This window comes from Artemia sp. Qi Xiang Cuo, chromosome 4 (genome assembly GCF_049724085.1).
Source record: "Artemia sp. Qi Xiang Cuo chromosome 4, ASM4972408v1, whole genome shotgun sequence".
NCBI lineage: Eukaryota > Metazoa > Arthropoda > Branchiopoda > Anostraca > Artemiidae > Artemia > Artemia sp. Qi Xiang Cuo.
This window is the reverse complement of record NC_142797.1, coordinates 73,168,922-73,182,808: the sequence shown is the minus strand read 5'-3', so window position 1 is coordinate 73,182,808 and position 13,887 is coordinate 73,168,922. Positions and strand designations below refer to the sequence as shown.

Below are 13,887 nucleotides of genomic sequence, written 5' to 3'. Positions count from 1 at the left end.
ACACCGTCATATTCAGTGTACCAGCGAAACCTACTGTAGAAGTTTCAAGGTCCTATATAGAAAATGTTGAATTTTGCTATTTTTGCCAGAAGACAGACCAAGGAAGCGTTTGTCTTTTTTTCCTGGGGTAATCGTATTGAAATAATGGTCTTAGAAGACTAGGAGAGGGTCCATTTGAACGAAAATTAAAAGCTCTATTGCCCTTTTTAAGTGACCAAAAACATCGGTGTGTAACTGGCCCCCCTTCCACGCCAATGTTTTCACCTAAGTTATCTGATCGAAACTTCAAGGTAGCCATTTTGTTCAGTATAGTTGAAAGACCAAGTAACTAATTCTTTAGGCGCAAAATGACCCCCCACAGTCCGTGGGGATAAGCCTATAAATTATGAAATCTGCCCATTGTTTTTGTATAGTATTTGTTATTGGGAAGTATACAGACATATTTGGGGGGGGGGGTGTGTGTGCTTGGAGTGAATTCTATAGGGAGAATCTTCTTTGGGGAAGGACATTTCCGGGAGAGGATGAGTTTTCCAGGTGAAATGTTACACGGGGGGGGGGGATTTGACATAATTACTCTAAGGAATTCCTTTTAATTGTGTTACATTCTCTTCGCCAAATTTCACATGTGGAGGTGTACTGGGGAATTATTCGGGGGTAATTTTCCGCGTGTTTTGATTTTGGCATTTTAATGGAAGGGGGCATTTCTAGAGTTATCAAGAAAGCAATTATAGATGAAATTCTTATTCAAATGAAAGAATAGTAAAGAGAATTTTTCAGGCTGAATCGTTCGCAAGCAATTTTATGAGGAGAAGGGATTTTCAGCGAGGATAAAACTGTATGCAGGGGCTTTGACAGGGGTGGAGTGAGCTTTGCGTTGGATGAAATTTCCAAGGAGGAGTTTTCTGTCAAGGGGGACTGTTATTTAATAGAGGTGAGCCCAATTTACCAGCACTATTTGTAAAATGATCAGAAATAAAATATACAAAAAAAACAACAACAAATTATTTAACTGAAAGTAAGGAGAAACACTAAAACTAAAATAACAGAAATTATTCTATATATGAAAGGTTGCCTTCTCTTCAATACCTTGCTGTTTACGCTTAAGTTTGACTGTTTTTCCCATTTTTTTTAAGAACTGCTACTGAAACACGGGGGCAATTTAATTAGAATATGAAGCTTTTTTAAAAGTACTAACACCTTTACCGTACAGAGCAAGGTACCGAGGAGGGGGCAACGCTTTGTATACAGAATAAATCTGCCAAAATTAATATACAAATTTTCTTTTAATTTATCTTGTACGGTGAGCCAAATTCGAACCCGAATTAGCTGAAAAACGTTCAGAAATTAGATAAAAAAAAGTTTTTTTAACTGAAAGTACGGAACGACAATGAAACTTAAAACGAACAGAAATTATTCAGTATATGAAAGAGGCTGTTCCCTCCTTAACGCCACGCTATTTACGCTAAAATTTGACTATTTATCCTAACTTTACTTTTTAAAACAATAACAAAACTTTAGCGTAAAGAGCAAAAAGATGAGGAGGGGACAGCCCCTTTCATATACGGAATAATTTCTGTTCGTTTTAATTTTAATGTCGTTCCATACTTTCAATTAAATCAAACTTGTTTTTTTTTATTTAATCTTGCAGAAAGGTGACAATAAGTTAAAATTTAGCATAAAGAGTGAAGGATGAAGAAGAGGCATTTCTCCATTCATACGGAATAATTTCTGTGCGTTTTAAGTTCTAATATTGCTCATGAATTTCAGTTGAATTTTTTTTTATTTAATTTCTTAAAGTTTTTCAAATCAAGCCAGAAATTCCCCTTCCACGTATAAATTTCCCCTGGAAAAATACCCCTAAAAATTTTCCTCCCATTGAAAATGCTCCTCGTGGAAAATTCACCTTCCCCCTGCGCAAAAAGTATCCTTCTAGAAATTTTCCATACATTTCCCAATAACAAATACTAAATATAAACAATCAGGAAATTGCACAACTTGCAGACCTTTCTTCCAAGGCTGTAGGGACTAGTTCTTTCCAAAGGGTGTAGTTATTGGAGCTTTCAACTAGGGAAAAAACCAACGGTTGTCTCGAATTTTGATCAGATGTCTTTGAGGAAAAAAGGTGTGTTGGAGTGGGGTTAGTTGCCGTCCAATCTATTTGGTCATCTAAAAGGAGAGCAGAATTTTTAATTTCAGTTCGAATTAGCCCTCTCCCGACCTGCTAGGATCATTGATTGGACGGTTAGATACGATCATCCCTGGGAAAAGAGAACAAAAAAAATATTATAAACCTACATCCGTGATCTTTCTTCTGAAGCCTCAAAGCCTTAAAAGTACGAATATGAGCATTATTCTTGAACTGGTTATTCTTGAACAAGCTACTCTTCAACTGGTTATTCTTGAACAAGCTACTATTGAACTTGCTAATAGTACCGGGCTAATCTTACACCCTCTATGAGAAAATCTCATAAATCTGGTCCCGTAAATCACGGGAGCAAAGATCCTCGTTGAGATCTTTGAGCCTAAACCACTATCACCGAAGAATTTCTAGTTTCATAACAAACAGTTCGTGGTAACGAACTGTAAGTAAGGAGCGACTTGGCTCAATAGTGACCGAAACCCTAAAAAACAGAATTTTTATAGCAATAGATACGTCAAAAGAATCAACTTTTCTTGCCGATTCCAAATATATAACACTCGTCAAGTTTAATGTGACCCATCAAAAGTAACGATCCTGAGAAAATTTGCCTGATTTTATAAATAGGAAGAAACATCCCTAAAATTCAATGAATCCTAATGAAAGTCACACCATCATATTCTGCGTAGCCTACAAAAAAAACCCTACCTCAGAAGTTTCAAGATTTCTATATACAAAAACGTGGAATTTTGCTATAAAACGGATCACGGATGCGTGTTTACTTTTTTTTTCTTTTTTTTTCAATGATGATCTTATTTAAATAATGGTCTTAGAAGATCGGGAGAGGTTGCAGTTGAACGGAAATCAAAAGTTCTAGTGCCTATTTTAAGTGACCAAAAGATTGGTGGGTAACTGGCCCCCTCCACGCAAATTTTTTCCCAAAGTTATGTGATAAAAATTTTGAGATTTTGGTTTTCTTCAATTCAGTTGAAACATCGAATAACTATGTCTTTAGGGGTAAAATGACTTCCCACAGTCTCCCTGGTGAGAGGCGTGTAAATTATGAAATTTGCCCATTAGTTACGTGTAGTATTTGTTATTGGAAATTATACAGGCCTTTTTTGGGGGGAAGGGGTACTTTGTGCTCGAGGTGCAGTTCCATAGGGAGAATCTTCTTAGGGGAGGGAAATTTCTGGGAGGTGGTTGTAATTTTCTGGGGGACATTTTACACTTGGGGATTTGACAGAATTACTGTACTAAATTCTTTTTAGTCGTCTTGTATTCTCTATGCCAACTAAATTTTGCATGTGGAGATGTTCCGGGGGGAAAATCCGGGCTTCCCAACTAAAATTAGAATCAACATAAAATTCAAAACATTTAACACTAAAAACTTGATTTAAGAATTCACTACATAGACAAATTTTATTTTATAAAAAACAAGAAATCCTGTTTTCAAATCTTACTTAATCCCGTGAAAAATGAACAACTTTATTTGTAAATTCTAGACCCTTTCAAAACTTGAAAAAAAAGAAATAGTCCACAGCAAAAATCCATAAGGAAAATACGGACCAATAAGAGAATGGTACAGGACAATTAGAATTCTTCGTGGAAGCTCATTCCTTACCACTTTTAGAAAACACTAACATTTTGCCACTTTTACTGCTACAGCACCACAGCGTAGTTCCCAACTCAAATTAGAATAAAGATAAAATTTAACGCTTAAAACTTGTGAGAATACACCATTCAGACAAATTTTATTCATGAAAGGTAAGGAACTGTACTAGAATTCATAAAATTTGTCTTAGACATATTAGCATATATAAACCTACCCTCGTAAGATCTACCAAATCATCCGTATCTTTGTTGGTCTTTTCAATCAAAAGATTTACACACAACAACGTTACTGTAAAAATATTATCATCAGTAATGTCAGAATTAATGCCCCAGGGGTATAAAAATGCATGGTATCTAACATAGATCAGTCAGAGTAGGAGCTCAAGCACTGAACATTGTGGAACTCCCCCTTCATACTACAATATCTTGAAACGGTACCATCAATATTCATTTTAAACGTCTTCCCAGTAAGATATAACTCAAATCAATTCAAAGATATATTCTGAACACTTTACTGCGAAACAACGTGGCCTACTCACTACAATCTCAAGCATAATAACCAAAAGCCTTACTAAAATATGTGAAACCGAGAGCACTAACTCACTATGTTCAAGTGCAACGGTGATAAAATCTGAGAGATAGTGAACCAAGTGTATTGCAAAATGTTCTTGCCTGAATCCAAACTGTGTTTTAGCAATAAATCTATTTATATATAGGTAATCATACAATTGTCTTTTCCCAAGCTTTACATATAGTCTAAAATAAAAGCAACATTGAAATTTGTCTCCAGTTTCACGGATCGGTTTTCGAACCTCCTCTGTTCTGTTCTCCTTTATGCATTAATTAAGCCCTTAACCCTGGTGAGAGATTTCTAGGATCTTCGTAGTGTTTTCGTCCCAATATTTAATTATAAGCTACCTTTGTTCGGATTGATATTCCAGACAAAGGACTAAATGTCTGGTTGAGATAGGAGTTGAAATTGTAGCTGGATCACCTTCAATGGTAACCCTGAAAGGAATCTTTGCCTAAAGACAAGGAAATCAACTTTGGAGGATCATAAAATCCAGAGCAGTCCAAAGCTAAGGCACTTAGGACTGCAACTAGATTATTAGCTGAAAGAACTATCTAGTTGGTTTAACACAAGTGACTTGTGTCGACAATGTAATTTCTTTTGAGTAACCATTCTACTAGCATTTTTGGGTATTGCAAGATTTAGACCAAATGCTTTCTTAAAATCACAAAGTATACAGACAGAATTAATGTAAGAACCTCACGATCGTACCTACATTGAGTATTTCTGTTACCTCTCCAATGGAGATAAAAATAAAATGGACTTCCTGCAGTGTCTAGGGAGAGACAAAAGTGCTTTTGGGCGAAAAGCCGAGTCAAAAGACCTAGAAATGTCAATCGCCGAAACACAAAGGCTATTTTTTTCCTTCTTAAACATTCTTAATCTTATGGTCTATTTTACATCAAGGCGAAACCTCTTTTTAGAGATGTTTGATTTTTCTTTCTTCTATTTATTTAAATCAACCTAGGATAACAACTCTTAATATTAAAAGAATACTTTTAGAGCTTCATTTATTACTCCCATGACTGTTATTTACGAAAGGTACTTTATCAAAAGCGTTTTGATTCAAAACCTTGCCTTTTTATTTAATTACAAACAAACTGATTTTAATCTAATAATATTAATAAAATACAAATAAAATGACAAAATAAAAAGGATAATTAAACATTACATCATGCAATCTGGTGTCGGTAAAATTATGTTGACCAAGAATTGTTTCTTATTAATAAAAACCCACATTTTACTTTTCAGGAAAATTTAAATTAATTCCAGAGTGAAACAAGATCAAACTAAATTTTCTAATTTCTAATACTATTTTAAAACATTTGAGGAAAAACTGAAGTTTTTGTAACTAATTTCTGTTTGCCCTATTGATTCTTAATTTAATGTTTAAGCTGAAATACTTCGACAGAATAGGAATAGTGCTAAGTGTAAGGCATTACTTTTTAGCTGTACAATGGGCAAATTTCAACTTGTAAATAAATCTTTTTCTAGGAAACAAAAAGCGATAATCCTTATCTTAATCCTATTGTTGATATGCTCTCAGAAGTTCGAGTTGCTGAGACAAACACTTTTCGGGATAATTCTGGTTTTCGGGTAAACGATCTTCTGCCCAAGGACCTTGGAAAATACTACAGGTACCGCGGATCATTAACTACTCCTAGCTGTAACGAAGTAGTTGTCTGGAATGTATTTGCCAACCCAATTACAGCATCTAAAGAACAGGTATGTCTTATAGTACTGTCTCATTGCTATTTGAATCCTTCCCATTAGCTGATGAGCCAGAAAAAATTTTCCTAGTCCAGTCAAGAAAATACTTTATATGATGTTTTTCATGCCCAAGGAAATCAACAACCATCCACCAAAGAAGCAGCAAAACAGTTTAGTAAACCAAAAAACTAAAACATTTCTATAATTTGCATAAGAATCTATCAAATCTACAATATAATATAACAATAAAACATTTGAAAAGAAAATATTATATGAAAAGCAAATATTAAAATCAGTAAATTTTAGATATATCCAGCATAGGGTAGCCTAATGTCTGCAAAAGGGGGAATTGGATGAAGCTAAACTAAAAGTGATTCGAAATAGAAACTATTTGAGCGCAATGAGACAATAATTTTTCATTGTAGTGTTTAGTTATAAAGGGGAAACCAGCCCCACCATTACCCTGACTTACGTTCCTTAAATGACAAAGTTCTTTTCTCACTATTACCTTGCCCTTTCAAACATAATTCTTTAATGAATTCTAATCATACAGATACAAAATGTCCTTCGTATCCGCCACGACAATTTTGGGCTTGTTTAGGTTTTAAAGGTAGCACATAAGTTGTGTCTAAGTAAAGAGCGATACAGCTTCAATGGGATATATATATATATATTTTTTTTTTTTTTTTACCATGCCCTTTGGTATGAGAGAGGTGATCATTTACAATTTGAAGGTGGCTTATTCAATTGGAAATTAGAAGTTCTGGTGTCGGTTTAAGAGTCAATAGTGATTGGAGGACAGCAAACTCTTCCTCTTGTAACAAATGTTCTTAATAATCCCCTCAACTACAAGAGCATCCGGTCAAAATTAATTAGCAATTTTCTTCAAAATAATTGAAAGGTTCAATAATCATCCAGACTAGGATGACACGACCCTCAAAGCACATTTCTTATACATAAATTTTATAATGGAAAAGGAGGACATGTTTGATCCTTGCTGTCAAACTAGGCTAAGAGGATTCATTAAATAGGTTCTTGTAAATATGACGGGGGGGGGGAAAGATAGGACTAAATCAAAAGACACAAAGTGCATCCACGTTATCAACATGCCGTACTTGCAATATATTTGGAACGGCTAAGGGTAATAAGTTGAAACTTCCGAAGAACTATGTTAGGTGATGTTATATCAATGAAGAACAAACTGCCTTCATATCATACAAACAGTAAAGTGGAGACTGCCATAAGGATATTTTTAAACCTTGAATTGTAGAAGTAAACATTAAATATTTCCACCGTATATCTGATGTTCGTCCTAAGTACAACAAAAAAGTAGAATAAAGGTAAAATTCAAGTGAATACTAGTACAGGAGAATTTTGAATCTTTAATAAAACAGTCCCAACACCTTTACTCGGCTCAAGTTACTCTTGTTATCTAGAATACCAATAAGGCTGCCCAAAAAGCAGAAATTTCTTTAAAAGCTCCTAATACGATTTTAGTTGGATGAATTACCCGCTTCGCCAGTCCTAGCTTAACTTGGGCTAAACTAAACTTGCCGAGCTTGTCCAAACTAAACAGATCATAGGCAGCGCAATAGCGCTGCCTAAGTAAAATACGATGTTGGCACAATGTATTATTATTTTTTTTTCTTTAGACCAGGGCACTTCGTATCGAAAGAGTTGTCGTAGAAACTTCGAAAAGGGCTCATTCGATTGGAAATTAGAGTAGCTTGTGCCTTTTTTAATAGTTGAAAGTAATTGAAAGGCAACTAACATCCCTTCTACGCCCACCATTTCCCTAAACACATCCAAACAAAATTTTGAGATAGCCATTTTGTTCAGCATAGTTGATTTCCATATAGAAATTATGTTTTTGAGGAGGACACTCCCCCACAACCCTCAGGGTAGGGATTGTAAATTAGGCCCTGGGGGAATATAATATTTTTATAGAAAGTTTTGTCGTAGAAACTTCAAAAAAGGCTCATTTGATTGGAAATTCAAAGGGCTAGTGCCCTTTTTAATAGTCGAAAGTGACTGGAGGGAAACTAACCCCCCTCTCACGCCCACCTTTTCCCCAAACACATCGAATAAAACTTTGAGATAGCCATTTTGTTCAACGTTTTTGAAAGTTCTGAAAATTAGTTCTTTGAGGATGATAACTCCCCCCCCCAAACCCCTCAGGGCAAGGATTATAAGTTATGACTTGGGGGCATATAAGGTTTTGATAGAAAGCGTTGTCACAGAAACTTCAAAATGGGCTCATTCGATTGGAAATTGAAATGATTAGTGCCATTTCAATAGGGGAAAGTGATTGGAAGGCAACTAACACCCCTTCCACGCCGAACAATTGCCCAAACAAATCAAATGAAAATTTTGATATAACTATTTTGTTAAATTTAGTTGAAAGTTTCGGAAATTATATATTTGAGCAGAAAACTCCCCGCCCCCCCTCCACAGTATTAAGGGCAAGGGTTATAAGTTATGCTCTGGGGACATATAAGGTTTTTACTGAAAGTTTTTTCGTAGAAACTTCAAAAAGGGCTCATTCGATTGAAAATCCAAAGTGCTTCAAAGGGGGCTCATTCGATTGGAGATCGAGAGTTCTAGTGCTCTTTTTAATAGTCGAAAGTGATTGGAGGGCAACTTACCCCCCTCTGACGCCCACCTGTCCCCCAAACACATCCAATCAAATTTTGAGATAGCCATTTTGTTCAATATAGTTGAAAGTTTTGGAAATAAGGTCTTTAAGGATGACACCCCCTCCCCCCCACAGCCCTCAGGGCAAGGGTTGTAAGTTATGCCCTGGGGGCCTATAAGGTTTTTAATGAAAGCGTTGTCGTAGAAATTTCAAAAAGGGCTTATTCGATTGGAAATTGACATGGATTTTTAATAGTCGAAAGTAATTGGAGGGCAACTAACCCCCCTCTCATGCCCACCACTTCCCCAAAATCATACAATCTAAATTTTGATATAGCCATTTTTTCAATGTAGTTGACAGTTCTGGACATTAGGTCTTTGAGGATGACAACACTCCCACAACCCTCAGGGCAAGGGTTTTAAGTTATGCCCTGGGGGAATATGAAGTTTTCATAGAAGGAGTTATCGTAGAAACTTCAAAAAGGGCTCATTCAATTGAAAATTGAGAAGGCTGGAGCCCTTTTTAATAGTCGAAGGTGATTGAAGAATAACTAACCCCTCTCTCACGCCCACCATTTACCCAAACATATCCAATCGAAATTTTGAGATATTCATTTTGTAAAAAGTAGTTGAAAGTTCTCAAAATTACGTCTTTGCGGATGACAACCAAGGCGTGTCTCCCTCCACGCTTATCATTTCCTCGAACAGTTGCAGTCCTAATTTCGATATAGTCATTTTGTTAAGCCTATCAAAAAGGTCTGGAAATTATGTCTTTGAGTATAACAAATCCCCCAGCCCTCAGGGCAAGGGTTTTAAGTTTTGCCCTGGGTACATATAGGGTCTTTGTAAAAATTGTAGTTATATATACTTTGAAGGGGGCTCATTGGATTGGTAACCAGACACTCTAGTGCTCTTTTTAAGAGTCAAAGTGATCAGAGGGCAGCTACCCTCTCCCCCCTAAACACACGTCATGTTGTCCCGAAATGTGTGCCACCAGGCATGTGCGCTGTTTTGTGACATTTATTTATGTACGTGTTATAAATAAAAATATTCTACTCTAAAAAAAAAAAAAAAAAAAAAAAAAAAAAAAAAAAATGCGTCTAATAGAAATTTTGAGATAGCCATTCTATTCAAAATAGTCTAAATATCATATAACAAAGCTTTTGGGGTTAAAACAAACCCCAGAGACTAGGTGTAAGGGTTGTAAGTTATGCCCAGGGGGTATTAAAGTTTTTATTGAAGGGATGGCTGTTTAACTTCAGAAGAGGCTCAGTCTTTCTCCCTAAAAAAGACTATGTCAATATAAAACGAACAGAAATTAATCAAAAAAACTTTTTGCACAAAATAAGTTTTTCAAAAAAAGTAAAGAACTCCACTAAAACAAAATTGAACAAAAATAGATTCAAATCATCTACCAAGCATAAACCTACCACAAATCAGTATTAATAAATAAATGAAATCCAAAACAAACAGAAATTAAAATTAGTCAAACTTAAATGAGCAGAAATTAATATGAGTAGGGTTCTAAGCCTTATGATTTCCAAAACTTGACTTACTTGACTTTGGGCTCCTGCCGAGGGTTCGGCGTAGAGAACGATGAGAATAGGCGCCTCCAGGTTGATCTATGGCTTGTCAGGATCGCAGCTTCTTTCACTTGTATATGGGCTTGGGTGAGGAATTTATTGGCTTTGTCTTTCCACCTAGTGGGTGGGCGTCTTCTGGGTCACTTCCATCCGTGAAGGGTGGAGTCAAAGCCAAATGCGACCCGTGCTGGGGCGTCGCGTGGCATGCGAAGGACGTGTCTGTACCACCGAACAGTGCGCTGAGTGAGCTGCGTCGAGAAAGGAGTTTGAGCCGTACGTGACAGGAGAGTCTGGTTGCTAACGGAGTCAGTCCAGTGAAGTCTTTCGATTCTTCGGAGATGTTTCGTCTGAGCGACATCGACGGCACTGAGGATAGATTTTGCAGCTGGCCACGTCTCCGCTCCATACAGCAGGACAGTGCTGACTGACGCATTGTAAATGCGCATTTTGGTAAAGCTGATTATGTTTGGCTTTCGCCAGATGCTGCTAAGCCTCCCAACAAGTGCTGAAGCTTTGGCAATTCGAGATGTAAGCTCTTTTGTGATCAAGCCATCCTTCGACAGAATAGATCCCAGGTAAGTGAAGTCTTCAACCACATCTACTTGGTTGCTTCCAATGTTGACTTCCTTTACAGTAGAACAGGACGTGGGGGGCTCAAGGACCATAACTTTGGTTTTCTGCCAGCTGATCTTCAGTCCAACTTTCGAGGCTTCTTCTGAGAGAACCTGGAGAGCTTTGGTGATGTTTTCGACGGTGCTCGCAACTAGCACTATGTCGTCGGCGAAGTCAGCATTAACGAGTAGCTGGTCTCTGAACAGAAGACCAAAGTGAAGGCGATTCGTCGTGCTGGTCATAACTTGGTCTATGACGCAGTTGAAAAGCTAAGGAGCGGTGGCGCAACCTTGCCGGACGCCAGTCTTCACCGCGAGTTTGGGACTGCGTCTTCCATTGACTTGCATGCAGCTTTCCGTATCCTCATACAGCTTTTCAAAGAGTGGGCAATATTTCTTGGGTAGACCCGTAGTTCTTAGTATTAGCCAAAATGAACGGCGATCAACAGAATCGAAGGCAGCCTTAAAGTCCACGAATGTGATGTAAACTTTTTGGTGGAACTCTCGCGTCTTCTCTATCAACTCGTGCATAGTAAACATTTGCTCCGTCGTCGACCTGCCGGGCATGAATCCGGCTTGCTGGACTCTTCTCTTTCTGCGCAAAAAGGTGGAACACCTGTCCAGGAGTGACATGGCGAAGAGTTTACCAGGAACGGAGAGAAGCGTGATCCCACGATAGTTGGAGTAGATTTGACGGCTGCCCTTACGTTTCCAGAGCGGTAATATGATGCCAGCACGCCAGTCATTCGGTATGCTTTCCGTTGTCCATACAACTGAGAAGATTGGCTGGAGCCACAGAATCATCGCTGCACCCCCGTACTTGAGGACTTCTGCAGAAATACCACAAACGCCGGGGGCTAGATTATTATTTAACCGTTCTACAGCATTTTGAATCTCAATGGTGGTAAACGGTTGCAATACGAGGTCGGAAGTAGCCTCGGGTGTGGTCATTGCTGCTTGAATTAAATCAGGGTCGGGATGAGCAACTGCCTTGGCATTCAGAAGAGTTGAGAAGTAACTGCTCAAGGCAGAGAGTTGGCCTGCATCGTCATCTGGCATGCTTCTGTCAGCAGACAAAACACGGCTCACGGTGGAAGTCTTCCCTTCCGTCAGCTCGCAGAGGTGTACAGGGAGCAGGTTTCTCCTTTTCTTGAAGCATCTTCAAGATCGGTGGCTTTCTTGTCAACAAAGGTCTTCCTATCACTGTGCAGTAGGCTATTGCGCAGGCCATTGAGTCGTCTGCACTCTGGCATATTCTTTGCTAAGCGGGCCTTCCGGCGCAGCTCGATTACAGACAGAGTCTCCTGGGATTTCCAGGGTTTATTCTTGTGTTTGCTGCGGCCAATGGTACTGCCAGCAGAATCGAGTATATTATCTTTGAAAGACTTCCAGGCCACTTCAGGGTCGTCCAGAGCTTGGAGGCAGCTAAACCGGTTAGAGATATCGAGAGCATACTTCTGTTACATCTCAGATGTAGCCGGACTACTCAAATTGAGCTTGGGAGGCCGTTTTTCTTATCCTTGTGCTCTCAGGTGTAGCCTGAGTGTGGCGACTACAGTTTCCAAGAGCCAGAATATAATTTGTACTGTACTGAAAAAAATTCTTTTATATGTTTTCACTTTTATACCTTTAAGAAATCACAAATTAATTATGATATTAAGGAATAAATATCAGCATATGTGTATTAAACTGATAATGCACATTTTTTTTCAGTGAATTCATTTGAATTTTTTTCAGTAAAGTACAAATTATATTCTGGCTCTTAGAAATCATAGGGTTTAGAACCCTAAACCCTATGATTCAGGCTCTTTTGATGGGTAAACCTAAACTTAATAACGCTTATATATTTTGAATCAGCATAATAAGCCAATTCTTTTGATATATCAATTGGTATCAAAATTCAGTTTTTTAGAGTTTCATTCTGTACTTACAGTTCATTACTACTAACTGTTTGATTACCCATCAAAATCCAAACAGAGATCACTGAATATTGATCGTTTTTTTTGCGTTACCAAAAGTACTTCATTCATAAAACTTTACAGTTTAATGGAATGTAATTAAACACATAGAAAGGGATTTTCAACTAAAATAAGGATCAAGCTTAAAACTTAAAACAAATATGTTACTCTGTATAACACTGTAAAAAATTACTCTCTATATAAGGGTAACTGCTCCCTTTTCAAGACCTTGCTCATTAAACATGAGTATTTTTAGTGCTTTGAAAAATGTTATCTTTCCAATTGCAAACTTTCTGGAAACAAAAAAAGTAAAAAAAAATTCAAACTTCACAGTTAAGAGTAAGGAGCTCAGGAAGAGACAGCCCCATTCGTATAAAGAATTATCTGTTCAAATAGCTTTCAAATCTGTTCCGTGCTTTCAGTTGTAAAGCTCTTTTTTTATTTAATTTCTGATCTTTTTTCAAGTCAGACCCAGGCCTAACCAACACGATATGGTAGAGTCAAACAGTTCGTTGGTAACGAACTGTAAGTAAGTAGTGACCCGGCTCAATTGTAACCAAAACTCTAAAAAACGGAATTTTGATACCTGTAGATACATCAAAAGAATTGGATTTTTATGCTGAATTCACATATTTAAATTCCATCAAGTTTTGTCTAAACTACCAAAAGTTACAATAACTGAAAAGTTACATACCTGAAAATATTGACCTTAGTTTCGAAAAAGGAGAAAATTCCCCTAAAACTAATAGAATCTTAATGAAAATCAAACCATTATATTCAGCATTTCAGAGAACCTTACTATAGAGGTTTCAAGCTGCTATCTGAAAAAATGTGGAATTTTGCATTTATTCACAGAAGAAAGGTCATGGATGGGTGTTTATTTGTTTGTTTTTGTTTTATTTCCCTAGGGGTGATCGTATCAACCCAGTGGTCATAAAATATTGCAAGAGAGCTCATTCGAACGGAAATTAAAAGTTCTAGTGCCCTTTTTTAGTGACCAAAGAAATTAGAGGGTAAATAGGCCCCCTCTTAGGCTCATTCTTTCCCCAAAGGTACCAGATAAAGATTT

The 13,887-nt window shown here is 37.3% G+C and overlaps 1 protein-coding gene across 1 annotated transcript in view; it reads left to right on the top strand.

The window, feature by feature from the left end:
- The window catches only part of LOC148953419 (carbonic anhydrase 2-like), an 89,415-nt gene that overhangs the window by 57,275 nt on the left and 18,253 nt on the right, over positions 1-13,887 (top strand). The window contains exon 6 of the mRNA XM_089087660.1: positions 5,817-6,047. Within this exon, the coding sequence (XP_088943786.1) occupies positions 5,817-6,047 (231 nt within the window). The remainder of the gene's footprint in view (positions 1-5,816; positions 6,048-13,887) is intronic.